This window comes from Oncorhynchus nerka, linkage group LG7 (assembly GCF_034236695.1).
Source record: "Oncorhynchus nerka isolate Pitt River linkage group LG7, Oner_Uvic_2.0, whole genome shotgun sequence".
In the NCBI taxonomy this organism is placed as follows: domain Eukaryota; kingdom Metazoa; phylum Chordata; class Actinopteri; order Salmoniformes; family Salmonidae; genus Oncorhynchus; species Oncorhynchus nerka.
In genome coordinates, this window is record NC_088402.1 from 45285578 (window position 1) to 45303149 (window position 17572).

General features: G+C 43.0%; 1 protein-coding gene across 3 annotated transcripts in view; it reads right to left on the minus strand.

Annotated features, from left to right (window-relative positions):
* Positions 1-17130, minus strand: part of snx27a (sorting nexin 27a) — a 53538-nt gene extending 36408 nt beyond the window's left edge. For 2 of the 3 annotated variants that reach the window (XM_065020546.1, XM_065020545.1), the window contains exons 1-5: positions 16741-17130; positions 8993-9224; positions 4382-4574; positions 3864-3928; positions 3672-3776 (exon numbers count right to left, since the gene is read on the minus strand). In XM_065020546.1, coding sequence (XP_064876618.1) covers positions 3672-3776; positions 3864-3928; positions 4382-4574; positions 8993-9224; positions 16741-17051 — 906 coding nt within the window. In that variant the 5' untranslated portion in view covers positions 17052-17130. The remainder of the gene's footprint in view (positions 1-3671; positions 3777-3863; positions 3929-4381; positions 4575-8992; positions 9225-16740) is intronic. The other variant, XM_029663757.2, reaches the window with a different exon arrangement.
* Positions 17131-17572: the final 442 nt, after the last annotated feature.

The following is a 17572-nucleotide window of genomic DNA, read 5'->3' on the forward strand; positions in this document are numbered from 1 at the left end:
GAGAATCTGTCTCCTCACCACGCGCTCTCACCACTGGCGTCCCCAGGGCTCTGTTCTAGGCCCTCTCCTATTCTCGCTATACACCAAGTCACTTGGCTCTGTCATAACCTCACATGGTCTCTCCTATCATTGCTATGCAGACGACACACAATTAATCTTCTCCTTTCCCCCTTCTGATGACCAGGTGGCGAATCGCATCTCTGCATGTCTGGCAGACATATCAGTGTGGATGACGGATCACCACCTCAAGCTGAACCTCGGCAAGACGGAGCTGCTCTTCCTCCCGGGAAGGACTGCCCGTTCCATGATCTCGCCATCACGGTTGACAACTCCATTGTGTCCTCCTCCCAGAGCGCTAAGAACCTTGGCGTGATCCTGGACAACACCCTGTCGTTCTCAACTAACATCAAAGCGGTGGCCCGTTCTTGTAGGTTCATGCTCTACAACATCCGCAGAGTACGACCCTGCCTCACACAGGAAGCAGCGCAGGTCCTAATCCAGGCACTTGTCATCTCCCGTCTGGATTACTGCAACTCACTGTTGGCTGGGCTCCTGCCTGTGCCATTAAACCCCTACAACTCATCCAGAACGCCGCAGCCCGTCTGGTGTTCAACCTTCCCAAGTTCTCTCACGTCACCCCGCTCCTCCGCTCTCTCCACTGGCTTCCAGTTGAAGCTCGCATCCGCTACAAGACCATGGTGCTTGCCTACGGAGCTGTGAGGGGAACGGCACCTCAGTACCTCCAGGCTCTGATCAGGCCCTACACCCAAACAAGGGCACTGCGTTCATCCACCTCTGGCCTGCTCGCCTCCCTACCACTGAGGAAGTACAGTTCCCGCGCAGCCCAGTCAAAACTGTTCGCTGCTCTGGCCCCCCAATGGTGGAACAAACTCCCTCACGACGCCAGGACAGCGGAGTCAATCACCACCTTCCGGAGACACCTGAAACCCCACCTCTTTCAGGAATACCTAGGATAGGATAAAGTAATCCTTCTCACCCCCCTTAAAAGATTTAGATGCACTATTGTAAAGTGGCTGTTCCACTGGATGTCTTAAGGTGAACGCACCAATTTGTAAGTCGCTCTGGATAAGAGCGTCTGCTAAATGACTTAAATGTAAATGTAAATGTGTCAAAATTGTTCCACAGGAATGCTGACCCATGTTGACTCCAATGCTTCCCACAATTTTGTCAAGTTGGCTGGTGGACAATTCTTGATACACACAGAGAAAATGTTGAGCGTGAAAAACCCAGCAGCGTTGCAGTTCTTGACACACTCAAACTGGTGCGCCTGGTACCTACTACCATAACCTGTTCAAAGGCACTTCAATCACAGTATGGCACACACACACAATCCATGTCTCAATTTTATCAAGGCTTAAAAATCCTTCCCCTTCATCTACACAGATTGAAGTGGACATCAACAAGGGATCCTAGTTTCACCTGGATTTACCTAGTCAGTCTGTCATGGAAAGAGCAATGTTTTGTACACTCCGTGTAAGTCAAAACTAGGCCACTCAGGAACATTCAATGTCGTCTTGGTAAGCATCTCCAGTGTATATTGAGCCTTGTGTTTTAGGTTATTGTCCTGTTGAAAGTTAATTCATCTCCCAGGGTCTGGTGGAAAGCATACTGTTCCAGGTTTTCCTCTAGGATTTTGCCTGTGATTAGCTCCATTCCTTAATATTTTTTACCCTGAAATTCTCCCTAGTTCTTAACAATTACAAGCACACCCATAACATGATGCAGCCACCACTATTCTTGAAAATATAGAGTGCGCTACTCAGTAATGTGTTGTAGTGGATTTGCCCCAAACATAACACTTTATATATAAAAGTGAATTGCTTTGTCACATTTTTCACAGTAAGTATTACTTTAGTGCCTTGTTGCAAACTATATGCATGTTTTTGAATATTCTGTACAGGCTTCCTTCTTTTCACTCTGTCAATTAGGTTAGTATTGCAGAGTAACTACAATGTTCTTGATCCTTCCTCAATTTTCTCCAATCACAGCCATTAAACTCTAACTATTTTAAAGTCACCATTGGCCTCACGGTGAAATCCCTGAGCAGTTTCCTTCCTCTCTAGCAACTGAGTTAGGAAGGACGCCTGTATCTTTGTAGTGAAGGTGTATTGATACGCCATCCAAAGATAAAATAACTTCACCATGCGCAAAGGAATATTCAATGTCTGCTTTTTTTACCCATCTACCAATAAGTGCTCATCTTTGCAAGGCATTGGAAAACATCCCTGGTCTTTGTGGTTGAATCTGTGTTTGAAATTCAATGATCAACTGAGGGACCTTACAGTACATGTGGGGTACAGAGACGAGCTAGTCATTAAAAAAAAGAATAAACACTTTTTGCACACAGAGTGAGTCCATGCAACTTGTGACTTGTTAATCAAAAGTTTACTCCTGAACTTATTTAGGCTTGCCATAACAAAAGGGGTTGAATACTTATGGACAAAAAATTTGGAAAAACATAATTCCACTTATGGGGTAATGTGTGTAGGCCAGTGATACAAAATGTCAAATCAATCCATTTTAAATTCAGGCTGTAACAACAAAATGTGGAAAAAGTCGAGGGGTGCAAATACATTCTGAAGGCACTGTAGCTATTCATTACAATAGCTAGCTAAACTAGTTAGTGCTTTGTTAACTTTATTAGCAGTATGTTTTGAGAGGTGGAAAATGCCAGCGCCATAGCACCGGTGTCCAGTGGTACCATCGGGGGCTGCCAACTCCTCTCCCTCTCGACCTTGTTCGTGCTTTGTGCTGTCCCGCTAATAATGGCTTGAATAAAAGGCTAGTCCGAGCAGTTTCCTAGGCAGAGACCAATTTCTAAGGGGCAGTCGGTATCAACGGTACAGCAAAGCCTAATCATTACAACAATTATCTGGGCGTTTTTTTTTTTTTTGGCGCACAGTTGCTCCCAAAATAAAATTTCAGGTCGCACAGCACAATATTTAGGAGCATATGCAACCAAAATGGTTACACATGCTGACCATACCGCTCGCGTCGCAAAATAAATGTACACAAACATGTTATTCAGTCATTGCAACCGCACTGCTTGCGAGCGTCTGCGTGACCAGGCGCTAAAATAGAAATAGGTTATATTTGTGACACTCAACGCGCTGCAAGCCCGGCCTCTCCCATCTTCTCATTGGTTTTTGAGAGCATATACCCACGTGCCATCCCCTCATTGGTGTTTAGGAGCATATACCCACGTGGGTGATTGAAAGATGAACTGACATCCACACTCCACCAGTTGGTTGTAGTAACGCCCCGTAAAGTTGGTTGTCAACCGCCAAAGAAGTAAAAAAGAAGCCTGAAGAAGGAGGAGAGATGACGAGAAAGGAATTCGGTTTACCGTTTTATCTGTTGTCGGAGTAGAGGACGTTTCAGGTAAAATAACAACCCAATGTTTATATCCCAGGACAAATTAGCTAGTAACAGCAAGCTAGCTAGCTACATTGCCATAAATGTTTAATGCTTTTCGACATGTCCCCAAATTAATATAATTGGTTCAGAGTTTGTTTTGATACTTCAACCTGGGTGTCCTGATCACGTCTGGTGTCGGGATACAAAAATCAACATGCGTGCGCGCGTGCCCGGTTTGGTCAGAATATATTTGACTACAAGTGAGGAACTTATCTATAAAAACAGTTCTATACCTGGTAGACTTGGTCAGTTGTGCTGTTTTTGCGCACCCTGACAGAGATGATGGTCTTGTCTGGCAGGGCTATCCGCAGCTCCACGTCTGAAATGCCATTGTAATTCTGACAGAGAAAGGAAAGGTGAGTATCAGTGTGTGTGTGTTTTAAGATGCTCTCCTGGAGCTACGGAAACGGTCTGCACAAACATACCTCATCTGATTCAGAAAGGAATTCCTGCATGATGTCACTCTCACCAATCACCCGTACTGAACAAACTACAGAAGGAGAAAATAAGAGAAACAGAGAGAGCAAAAGGTTGTCTTACCATATTGTATTACACTGCATTACAGCATACGTGGTTTCGCACTTCTCCAAAAACTCATATTTCTGTGCTACTTGTTCCTCTAATTAACTCACACAGGCATTCCAAAAATAAAGCACGTGCTGTTTTTCATCTCTCCTCAACTGATCTCCAGCACTGACATATGGAAGAGGTGTAATACCACAGAATGAAATAGAACGTAATAATAGTAATATATACACATCTCTATGTGTAATATGATACCTGTGGTGTTGGCGCTATAGGCACTATCTGCATGTCCATTACACATCATTGAAGGGAATTAAGTTACAATCCTTAAGTTTTTTCCTTTTCGTTAACTCTCCTCAATTCTCTACAGGTACACTCTACCTCTTTCTCTACCTTTGCTTCCTTCTCGCTCTCTCACCTCTCTCCAGGTACTCCTCCAGGCCCCTGCGGCGTGTGTCCAGCTGCTGCTCAGACAGGGAGAAGGGCCACTTCCCTGGGATCTTGGGGAAGGTGTAACTGGCAAACTCCCTCTTCAGGTTCTGGTTCAGGATAGCAAACTCCCGGTAGCGCTTGGAGCACAGCTGCCTGCCCGACATGTACACATTGTACACCTGTAGGGAACAGACCGACGTGAGTGGTAAGGTGGCATATGACAGAACACAGGGGAAATTATGCACAGTATTCACTTGTAAAAGATGAGACATGTACACAGGGCTCTAAAGTGTGACCATTTTGGTTGCATATGCTTCTAAATATTTTGTTGTGTGACCTGGACTTAAATTTGGGAACACCAATGTGCCTAGAAAAACATTTGTAGTTTTACATTTTTTTGGTGGTAGATCAGCTTTAATATTGCAGACAGATTGTAGCTTTCATCAATGTAATTGTCTGCATCATTTCCAATCCCCACAATAGACACACACACACACAAAAGTTGCACACCACCAACTACCTACCTCATCCCCATATTTGTTTTTCCTGCTCTTTTTTGCAAGTAGAAATACTGGTGTACATCTGCACATATCACTCCAGTGTAAATTGCTAAATTGTAATTACTTTGCCACTATTGGCCTATTTATTGCCTTACCTCCTTACTTCATTTGCACACACAGTATACAGATTTTTCTATTGTGTTATTGACTGTACGTTTGTTTATCCCATGTGTAACTCTGCATTGTTGTTTTTGTTGCACTGCTTTGCTTGATCTTGGCCAGGTTGCAGTTGTAAATGAGAACTTGTTCTCAACTAGCCTACCTGGTTAAATAAAAAAATACATTTGGTCACACCTATTCATTCCAGGAATTTTCTTTATTTTGACTATTTTCTACATTGTAGAATAATAGTGAAGACATCAAAAACTATGAAATAATATGGAATCATGCAGTAACGAAAAAGTGTGAAACAAATCAAAATATATTTCCTTTTTTGGATTCATCAAAGTAGCCTTGATGACAGCTTTGCACTCTTGGCATTTTCTCAACCAGCTTCATGAGGTAGTCACCTGGAATGCATTTTAATTAACAGGTGTGCCTATACCTTAGAGAAGTTAAAAGGTACATTTGTGGAATTTCTTTCCTTAATGGGTTTGAGCCAATCAGTTGCGTTGTGACAAGGTAGGGTTGGTAAACAGAAGATAGCCATATTATGGCAAGAACAGCTCAAATAAACAAAGAGAAACGACAGTCCATTACTTTAAGACATGAAGGTCAGTCAATCCGGAAAATGTCTCAAGTGCAGTCACAAAAACCAAGCGCTGATGAAGAAACTGGCTCTCATGAGGACAGCCACAGGAAAGGAAGAGTTACCTCTGCTGCAGAGAAGTTCATTAGAGTTAACAGCCTCAGAAATTGCAGCCCAAATAAATGCTTCAGAGTTCAAGTAAGAGACACATCAACTTCAACTGGGCAGAGGAGACTGCGTCAAATCAGGCCTTCATGGTCAAATTGCTGAAAAGAAACCATTACTAAAAGACACCAATAAGAAGAAGAGACTTGCTTGGTCCAACAAACACGAGCAATGGACATTAGACCGGTGGAAATCTGTCCTTTGGTCCAAATTCATTATGTGGGACAGAGAAACTAGTCAGCATTGAGGGAAAGATGAACGGAGCAAAGCACAGAGAGAGATCTTTGATGAAAACTTGCTCCAGAGAGCTCACAACCTCAGACTGGGGCGAAGGTTCACCTTCCAACAGGACAATGACCCTAAGCACACAGCCAAGACAACGCAGGAGAGGCTTCAGGACAAGTCTCTGAATGTCCTTGAGTGGTCCAGCCAGAGCCAAGCTCCCCACCCAACCTGACAGAGCTTGAGAGGATCTGCAGAGAAGAATGGGAGAAACTCCCCAAATACAGGTGTGCCGAGCTTGTAGAGTCATACCCAAGAAGACTCGAGGCTGCAATCACTGTCAAAGGTGCTTCAACAAAGTACTGAGTAAAGGGTCTAAATACTTACGTAAATGTGATATTAAAATATTTTTATTAAATTAGCAACAATTTCTTAAGAACTGTTTATGCGTTGTCATGATTGGGTAGTGTGTAGATTGATGAGGGGGAAAAAATATTTTCATCCATTTTAGAATAAGGCTGTAAGGTAACAAAATGTGGAAAAAGTCAAGGGTTCTGAATACTTTCCAAATGCACTGTACATACACAGTGCATTCGGAATGTATTCAAACCCCTTGATATTTCACACATTTTGTTACGTTACTGCCTTTGAAATTGTTGCATGTAGCGTTTATATTTTTCTTTAATATAAAAAAAAAAGATACATTTTTATGGTGAAAATTAGCTTCCCCAAACTTGAAACTCACGTGGCGCCTTTGGAAAGTGGATGAATGTGCTTAATTTTAAGAATTGAGCAATAAATACTGCAGCATAAGAAATCTGGGATCCTCTTAAATAGTGGCCAGTCAAAACTCTGTTTTCACATGCAATTACACAAATCGTGTACTTTTGAAAAATGACTTTAAAGTGCTACTTAGTTTTTTGGGTGGTATCTGTACTTCACATTCAGCAACTTTTACTACTACTTTTTACTCCATACATTTTCCCTGACAGCTCGTTACATTTCGAATGCTTAGCACTTATTCACACACTTATCAAGAGAACCTACCTGGTCATCCTTACTGCCTGATCTGGTGGACTTACTAAACAGAAATGCTTTGTTTGCAAATGGTGTTGGAGTGTGCCTCTGGCTATCCGCAAAACAAAAAAAATCTACAAATAAATAAAAAGCCAACCGTGCCATCTGGTTTGCTTAATATAAGGAATATGAAATAATATTTACTTTTGATAAATATGTATATTTGAGCAATTACATGTACTTTTACTCAAGTAGTATTTTACTGGGTGACTTTCACTTACGTCCTTTTCTACTAAGGTATCTTTACCTTCCACCATTGCGATTGCATAATGACTGGGCTTATAAGAACATGTTTCACTCAGTTGTGATACACACCGTATCAAAACATAAGACTATGGGCTAGGCTACATAAGCGACTGGCAGTTAGAAAGTTTGGTAGAATACTAATGACCATCAGCAGCATCAGAGCGCAGTTTTGGAGAAACCCAGTTATGTGACTAAACGGTCACGTGGAATTTGACTCGTGACCGCTGGTGTGGCGGTAATACTGTCACCGTAACAGCCTTAGTCCACAGGAACCTGCACAGTCATGAAGAAAGCATGGCAGCGCCTCTTCCCTAGAGGAAAACCTGATTCAGTCTGTTTTCCAACAGACACTGGGAGATAAAATTCACCTTTCAGTAGGACAATAACCTAAAAACACAAGGCCAAATATACACTGGAGTTGCTTCCCAAGACAGTAGTGCATTTTCCTGAGTGGCCTAGTTAGTTTTGACTTAAATTGGATTGAAAATATATCGCAAGACTTGAAAACGGCAGTCTAACAATGATCAACAACCAAGTTGACAGAGCTTGAATAAATGTTTTAATAATATTGTGCAAATATTGTACAATCTCTTAAGAGACTTACCCAGAAAGACTCACGGCTGTATTCGTTGCCAAACGTGATTCTAACATGTATTGACTCAGGGGTGTGAATTAGATATTTCTATATTTAATTTGAAATAAATTAGCTTTTCTAAAACATGTTTTAGCTTTGGCATTATAGGGTATTGTGTGTAGATGGGTGAGAAAATACATCTATTTAAAAAATAAATAATTAATGCTGTAATACAACAAAATGTGGAATAAGTTAAGGGGTATGAATTGACACTCCCACACACATTCAGCACACACACCATTTGCTGCTGCTAATCTGTTCTTTATTTTACACTTATCTATCCTGATGCCTAGTAACTTTACCCTGCCTTCATGTACACATCTACCTCAAATACCTTATACCACGGCACATTGATCTGGTGCTGGTACTCCCTGTAAACAAAACAAAGAACACCTGCTCTTTCCATGACAGACTGACCAGGTGAATCCAGATGAAAGCTATTGATCATTTGTTAAATCAGTGTAGATAAAGGGGAGGAGAGGTTAAAATATGGATTTTTAAGCCTTGAGACAACAGATACACAATCCATGTATGTTTGCCATTCAGACGGTGAAGGGGAAAGACCAAAAATGTCTGTCTTTGAACGGGGTATGGTAGGTGACAGGCGCACTGGTTTGTGTCAAGAACTGCATCGCTGCTGGGTATCACGCTTAACAGTTTCCCATGTGTGTCAAGAATGATCCACCACCTAAAGGACATCTAGCCAACTTGACAACTGTGGGAAGCATTGCTTTCAACACCTTGTAGAGTCCATTCGCCCGACAAATTGAAGAGGTTCTGGCGGCAAAAGGGGGGGTGCAACTTAATATTAGGAAGGTGTTCCTAATGTTTGGCATATTCCGTGTAGGTCGCATTGTATGTGATTACTTACAAAGGCCTACACATTTTGGCATGGCCGAACTCTGCACTGCAAAAGACACATTGGGCTTTTAGAAAAGTTCAGTCATTCTCTAGTAAACAAGGCCAGCCAGAAACCTCACCATAAACAATGTATTTTTTACTCACCACAAACCTCTCGGCGTGCTGCTCCACGTGCTTGAATGTGGGGATGGAGATGGGCACGGCCTGCTTGTCGCTGTAGTCATAGCTGAGCTGGGCGGCGCTCTCATCCCCGGCCTCAAGACCGTCTGCCTCCTGGGGCGGCACAGACAGCACAGAAAGCACCAGTTCCCTCTCCCCGGCCCGGATCAGATCCACCACCTGCTTGTGGGTGGCCCCCTCCACACTCACACCATTACTGTGGGACGCAGAGTGAGAGATGGTGGGACGGGATCAGTCGGTGCTCATGTTATGCCCGTTAAGGGTGGTAGTGTTTGGTTAGACCTATCCTCCAACACCTTCTCTGAAATTATTCACGTTTACCTTATTCTGTCTAGCTCTGTAACCTGCCAAACTTTTACCCTTGATCTCTTTCCAATGTTGGCTGAGCAGTGAGTCTCTCGCTATCGATTCCCTATCGCTACAAAAAATAATAATAATATATATATATATATATATATAAAATAGTAAAAAAATCAAATAAAAAAAAAATATATAGTACCAGTCAAAAGTTTGGACACCTACTCATTAAATGTTCTTTCTTTTTAATATTTTCTACATTGTAAAATAATAGTGAAGACATCAAAACTATGAAATAACACATATGGAGTCATGTAGTAACTAAAAAGAAAACAAGTGTTAAATCAAAATATATTTTATATGAGAAACTTCAAAGTAGCCACCCTTTGCCTTGATGACAGCTTTGCATACTCTTGCATTCTCTCAACCAGCTTCACCTGGAATACTTTTTGAACAGTCTTGAAGGAGTTCTCACACATGATGAGCACTTGTTGGCTGCATTACCTTCACTCCGCGGTCCAACTGATTCAAAACCATCTCAAGTTGATGTTGAGATGTGTCTGTTACTTGGCCTCCGCACTCATTCGACCTCAACCCAATTGGTTTGGGATGAGTTGGAACGCAGAGTGAAGGAAAAGCAGCCAACAAGTGCTCAACATATGTGGGAACTCTTTCAAGACTGTTGGAGAAGCATTCCAGGTGAAGCTGGTTGAAAGAATGCCAAGAGTGTGCAAAGCTGTCATCAAGGCAAAGGGTGGCTACTTTGAACAATCCTGAATATAACATATATTTGGATTTGTTTAACACAATTTAATAGTTTGCCTTCACTATTATTCTACAATGTATGAAAATAAAATAAAAACCCTTGAATGAGTAGGTGTCCAAACTTTTAACTTGTACTGTATATAGACATTCGGAAAGTATTCAGACCGCTTCACTTTTTCCACATTTTGTTACATTACAGCCTTATTCTAAAATTGATCAAATGCATGTTTTTCCTGATCAATCTACACACAATAATCCATAATGACAAAGCAAAACATTTAAATTGTTTGCACATTTATTAAAAATAAAACAGAAATAACTTATTTTATATAAGTATGCTTAAAACTTGAGCTCAGGTACATCCTGTTCCCATTGTTCATCCTTGAGATGTTTCTACAACTTGATTGGAGTCCACCTGTAGTAAATTCAATTGATTGGACAGGATTTGGAAAGGCACACATGTCTATATCAGATCCCACAGTTGGCAGTGCATGTCAGGGCAAAAACCAAGCCATGAGGTCGAAGGAATTGTCTGTAGAGCTCTGAGACAGGATTGTGTCGAGGCACAGATCTGGGGAAGGGAACCAAAAAATGTCTGCAGCATTGAAGATCCCCCAATAACATCCCGAAGGTGAAACATGGTGGTGGCAGCATCATGCTGTAGGGATATTTTTCTGCGGCAGGGACTGGGAGACTAGTAAGATCGAGGGAAAGATGAACAGAGTAAATGTACAGAGAAATCCACGATGAAAACCTAATCCAGAGGGCTCAGGACCTCAGACTGGGGCGAAGGTTCACCTTCCAACAGGACAACGACTCGAAGCACACAGCCACGACAATGCAGGAGTGGCTTCGGGACAAGTCTCAATGTCCTTGAGTGGCCCAGCCAGAGCCTGGACTTGAACCCGATCAAACATCTCTGGAGAGACCTGAAAATAGCTGTGTAGCGACGCTCCACATCCAACCGGACAGAGTTTGAGAGGATCTGCAGAGAATGGAGAAACTCCAAATACAGGTGTGCTAAGCTTGTAGTGTCAAACCCAAGAAGACCCGTGGCTGTAAATGCTGCCCAAGGGGCTTCAACAAAGTACTGAGTAAAAGGTCTGAATACTTATGTAAATGTGAAATTTATTTTTAATAAATAAATACATCTCTGCAAACCTGTTTATGCTGTTGTTATGGGGTAGTGTGTAGATTGACGAGAGGATAATAAAAAATAAAATAAAATATATTTTAGAATAAGGCTGTAACGTAACAAAATGTGGAAAAAGTCAAGGGGTCCGAATACTTTCCGAATGCACTGGGTTTTATTGTCACACACCGGATAGGTGCAGTGAAAATATTTTGTTTTACAGGGTCAGCAATAGTAGTACAGCGCCGCTGGAGCAAATTAGGGTTAAGTGCCTTGCTCAAGGGCACAGACAGATTTTTCACCACGTCGGCTCGAGTATTCTAACCAGCGACCTTTCGGTTACTGGACTAGCGCGCTAACCGCTAAGCTACCTGACGCCCTACAAGTTTACTTTGTGGTGACAAGCCTCCCTCCTTAACTCACGATGCTGAGGCCAGATGGCAGCAGCATCAGGTGTCTCGGCTAATCTGCCTCTGAGTACCAAGGGGGTTGAGGGAGGGCAGGGGAGCGCCTGCCTGCCACACACTTTTTCCATCATTACTTATTCATTTTAGTAAACTTTGAAACTCCTGGCCTATAAGATCAGGACTATTTTATGTGTAAGAGAACATTAAACCTTTAACACCTCCTCGAGATTAAAGTTTTTACTGCAAGATATCATTGTGACAGTTTCATATTTGTTCTTCAAATTGTGTATTTTATTAAGACAAATGAAATATCCCACATTATCTCGAAAAATGTAAGGTTTTGTTTTAGGTTTCCGCTTTTCACAGGTTTTTACTCTTAAAAAAATCACACAACACTTAAACCTGAGAAATGTTTACTTTTAGGTGTAGTTACCCTTTAATTGAAGTGCACACCTAGCAAGAGGCTGTTTAGCTGCGTTTTTGTAGTGCACATATGATAGTGTTTGCAAAACAAATACCCACTGGATTGATACCCCCCCCCACACACACACTCTTCAGAAAGTTGCAGGAAATACAATTAATACATTTTCAATACATTTAGTGGATGCACTACTAAAGTCGAGACTTCCGTTTTAATGCCTGGATTCGATGAAGGCCCTAATTATCATACTTGGATCAGAATGATTGTTACGAATTCCCTGCCGGGCTAATCGGCACACTCAGGTCCTTATTCCCTAGGACCATAGCCTGAGAGTCTAGGGAGTACCCTAAACCTGCTTCTCAAACTCTCTGACCTGGGTGACGTGTGCCCTGATAGTAACCTCCCTAGCAACCTAAGGTGGCGGAAATCTGCCCATCCCTTGACTCTGCAGGTCGTACAGGGTACTTTCCATACTGCCTACCTGCAGTCTAGTGGAGTATGGCTCCGGGGTATACAGTGGACTAATACCATGTGGATTATACCCCTTCTATGGAGCCTACTGGAGTGAAGTACAGGAAGAACATATGGTTCGTATGGAGCAGAATAGATCTTTGCATCTTCGAATAGCAGACCAGATCCCGGGCTTCCTCCGGTCAGGGGAGCCCTCTCCAACCCCAGCAACATTACCGACTACGACTGTGACTTTAGTATTCTGCCTCTTTGGCGGCACGGCAAACTCTGGGGGAACCCTCTCCCTGGCTCGGCCAGCATCGCCAAGCGGTAGGTAAACCTATTGCTGACCAGACCCTATTCCTCACCGCCTGTCCCTGAACTATGGAATCCTGCAGAAGCACCGGACCTGTCTGCTGCTACCTCCGATGACAGTTCCAGCCCTGACCTGGGCCCATGGGGAGACCCAGCCACCAGTTACTGACAGAACAGCTTCACCTGACCCAGCCATTGCCCTGGTCCCATTCAGTATGTCCAGGATGCACCTGCCCAGCATGCAACACCCGATCCAGGTTCAGTCCTGCTGCCTCTGGACTCAACCCCAGATGTGACGGTGGGGGACACACCTTGCCTACCTCTGATAGGGGGCCCAGACCTACCTTGGGACCAATAGGCTCTAGACTGACATTCGAGCATGGAATGACTTATTTTGTATGTTGCTCATATTTAGGGGTGGCTGTTACAAATTCCCTGCCGGTGACTTATCAGCACCTCACAACCCTGAGCTGCACACTCCCATTCCCCACGACCAGAGCCTGAGAATTTAGGGAGTACCATAAACGTGCCTCTCAAACTCTCTGATGTGTGTGACCTGTGCCTTGAAAGGTTGCTAGGGAGGTTACTAGGGGCCGGACAGCTGCCCATCCTCTTGACTCTGCAGGTCACACAATACTTCAAGCAGTCAGAGAGCAGCAAGCTCATCTCTGTCCTGCACAACAACAGCTGGACTCATTCATATCTGGACTTGTGGGATGGTGTGCGTGCCAAAAGTGAGTGTGTGACATTTGTATATTGTTCTTCATAGTTACTACTATTGCATGTTGCCCCTCTGCGTTAACTGTGTAATACTCTGCAGGTAGCATATGCAATCTATACAGTCCTTTGCATCTGTGCCCTGGTGTATTCATTACCTCTGTTTCTGTCCATTACAGAACCACTACCATCCCCATGTTCATCTTTATCAGTTTGTTTAAATAAAGTTTGCATATGTGTGAACTCTTGGGCTGCTTTATTCCCATTCTAACCGGGGCAGTGTCGGTGGGTCACAAATCACTAAAATACGTAGAGTCGGGTACCTCTAAATTATACACTCCTCGAACCATTATTCCTGCAATGATGATTCACCATCGTCATCAATTATTTTCATAATTTATCTGCAGATAATCGCCAAAAAGCCTAAGTCTACCTGTAGCCTGTGCAAATTTGGGAGCCAAATGAAAGCCTCTCCCACCGATGCCAATTCAGGAGCTTACACTGAGTGACGAGAGTCACCCACTTCAGCGTCACTGTCTGGCAAGCCCAGACATCCTAGGAAAGGAAACTTAAGAAATCCTTTGATATACTAGTCCCGATATGATACCATAGACATAACCACGTTTCATGATTCATGAATGGCAAAAGGATATAGGAGATCGACTTTGTTCAGTCAGTTCACTTTTTATAAACTAGTCAACACTTGCTGTTCAGTGGTCTGTCCACACACAATAAGTTTCCCGGTTGGATTTTGACTAATCGTTACCAATTACATTGCATCGGACATACAAATTCACAAGCATCATGCTCTCTCCCCTCCGCGTAAAGAAATTCAACTGCATCTAGAGATCTGTATATAAATTATACGCTCAAGTCTCCACCCTAACAATGGGAGTCGTTGTCCCAAAGGCGGGAAGGCAGGAGACAAGCTTAGGTCTAAAATATGCACATAGAAATGCTTCACCTCTTCCTCTCTGCTGTGTTTCCCTGTCATCACTCGCTTTGTGACTGAAAGGCACCTATCCTATCAATAGATCGCTATAAGATGTATATCGTTCATTCTAGCAGGAGAAGGCTCGACAGACTAGCGAATTAAACCTTTTAAATAAAAAGTACCCTATTTAATATGAAGTGGAAAACGTAGCTGGCTGAAAACGAGTCTGTATTGGGAACTTTCCTCAAGCTTATTCAGGGGGACAAAGAGGGGACCGGGGCGGGGGGAAGAAAGGGGATATAGGGAGATGTAGGCTAACCCCTCTCCACATCACAGCTTTGATGTAGCCTTGATCCTTCTATCAATCAGAAAAACAGTTCTCTGTAGCATCTGCCAAATTAATCTCATGAATACCATTTATCGAAACGTAAAGGTAGGTGAACTGAATTGGAATAAAGTTTTTTTTTTTTTTTTTTATAAAAAAAGGGACAGTAACCAAGAGAGTTGGCCAACTTCTGGCTACTTCATGAGAATTTTTCACTCATTGACAAGGGTGGATCTAAATGAATTGAAATTGCAAAATAAAACTTTGCATAACTTTTAGGTTTCCCTCAATCAATAAATAAGTAGGGATTGACAACAGCCTAAAGCCATCTAGTAAAACAGCAAATGTGCATGCGTAAACAAACAAACTAACCTTCAAGCCTGAACCACTAACGTGAGCTAGAGGTGTAGGCACTAGGGGAATAACTTGACTACACACATCAGGTTTATTTCCAATTGCTGGGGAAGCAGTAGTGGCTGACACATGAGCACTATTTATCATACGACACAGGCAAAGTGGCTAGTTGATGGATAAAAACATACTGTTAGGAAGACAAAGGTTTTACGTCCCAATATCACCCTATCCCTTATATAGTGCACTCTTTTTGACCAGGGCCCATAGTGCACTACATAGGGAATAGGGTGCCATTTGGAAGTAGAAATACCCTTTTGATGCCTCAGCAAGTTGCCGATCATGTTCCTCATTCTTTCTCGTTTGTCATTGACCGAGAAAAGCTTGGTATCGTTTCCATTTTCTTGTTCCTCAAGAGTAAGGCAAAGGAAGACCATTTCCTTTGCAACTTTTTTAGGAAGGTATGAAAAGTTAATTCCCTCCTCTGATGTTATGATTCAAATTATATTTTCCTAATTAGAGGTGATGGCCTTGCCCCAAAATGTTTTCAAAACGAGGGTCCGGGTTTTCCTGTATCAACTCCACCCAGGCATACTGACTTGCACATAAATACACTCAGAAATAGGGCAAACAAACACTTCAAAGCATGATTGACTGGCTACATAACCAGGCTAATTCCCCCCTATGGTAGACTGTCAGACTGAGTAAAACCCCCATTTCACACACAGTTGAGTTGAACTGTCGGCCTACAGATGGTTGAGTGACAGTAACTGACCTACTCACTGTCATTATCCTGTCAGTCATGAGGACGCTAGACAGAGAGAGCCCTATCTTTTTAATCTCCCATTTCAAAAAATGATTAAAAAGTTACCAAGAAACCAATGACAACTCTGACATTCAACACTCATGAGCAGTGTTAAAAATCACTCACTGACTGCGCAAACGTACTCTACCAAATTAGCTAGCAAAGATCATATTGTTTGTGGTGGTGGTGCGATGATTTGAAAACTCACAAATTTGTGCAATGATTATCGGTCTGGATTTGTTTATTAAAATGCTTGCTAGCTAATTAGCATGGGTGCTAGCTAGCTAATGTGTACTAGATAGCTACAGATAACGTTTCAGCCAATTACTGCAGTGAGGTTAACTAGCTAGCAACTTGCTAGCTAACGTTAGCCACTTTGCTAAATACCTAGTTATTGCAACGTTCAAAACAACTTGGAACTCTCCGACTTCCATGTGTTCAAACCAACCGGGAAATTGGAAGAATTCGATTTGAAAGGTCATACAACTCGAAATTGCAACTCGGGAACTAGGGCCTCTTTCTAGAGCTCCGAATTCCCGATCTGAAGACCACTGACGTCATGATTTGAACTCGTTCTTTCCGAGTTCTCAGTTGTTTTGAACGCGCGCATGATGCGGTTTCCCGAGTTGGATGACCGTTTAAATAGAGTTTTCCCAGTCGGAGCTCCTTTTTTCCGAGTTTCCCAGTCGGAGATTTGAGTTCACAGTTGTTTTGAACGCGGCATCAGTCCTCCCCAGAGGTAGCTAGCTAGCCAGCTAACGGCCTCTATTATGGGTAAAGAAATCTGACTTACACCTCCAGAATCCTGTCACCCTTTGATATGCCAGCTCGGTCCGCTGCCCCTCCAGGCAAAACAGCACTGACATGCTGAAGAGGTGCATACAATTCCCCATTGATGCTTCGCAGTTGTCCTCCTTCGCTAACTTGTCCACGAACGTTGAATCCATATCCTGATTCCGACTTTACAATTCTAACCATTCGTGGACCTGACGTCACTTGTGTAGCATTTTGGACTCCGGTACCGACTACCGAACCTGCAGCGGGTCCATTACGGGAAGCCGAAGGGAGAGCCGACTTAATTTCATCGCCTTCAACATCCGCCATCTTCTACTCAATGCCTCCGGTCGGTGTTTAGCGGTTTCAAAACAACAAGTAGAAATACGCTCAGCCTAGTTCCTCGAGACCGACTCAGAGGGAGTTATATTAACCTGAACCACCGTGCACCGGTCTATAGCCCGTGACGTGAACGGGCAGAAAACGGTGAAGAAGGAGCGCCCTTCTCAAATCCAACAGTAATGCGATGCTCAGTCATGTTGTAAACAGGACAGCAAACATACATTTGTTTTCCACCAAATATATGTTTGCATTTTCTAAGTAGTTTTGATTGGTAAGGCAGATCAAGCGTTTTTATCTAAAGCAATCACTTTTGCATTGGCAAAACACAGAATCCTACTCATTACCAACAATTACGAAACAGCCTACTGGGAGGAGGTGAGGGCCCTGGCAGAGTGGTGCCAGGAAATTAACCTCTCCCTCAACGTCAACAAAACAAAGGAGCTGATCGTGGACTTCAGGAGACAGAGGGAGCAAGTCCCCATCCACACCAATGGGCCCGCAGTGGAGAA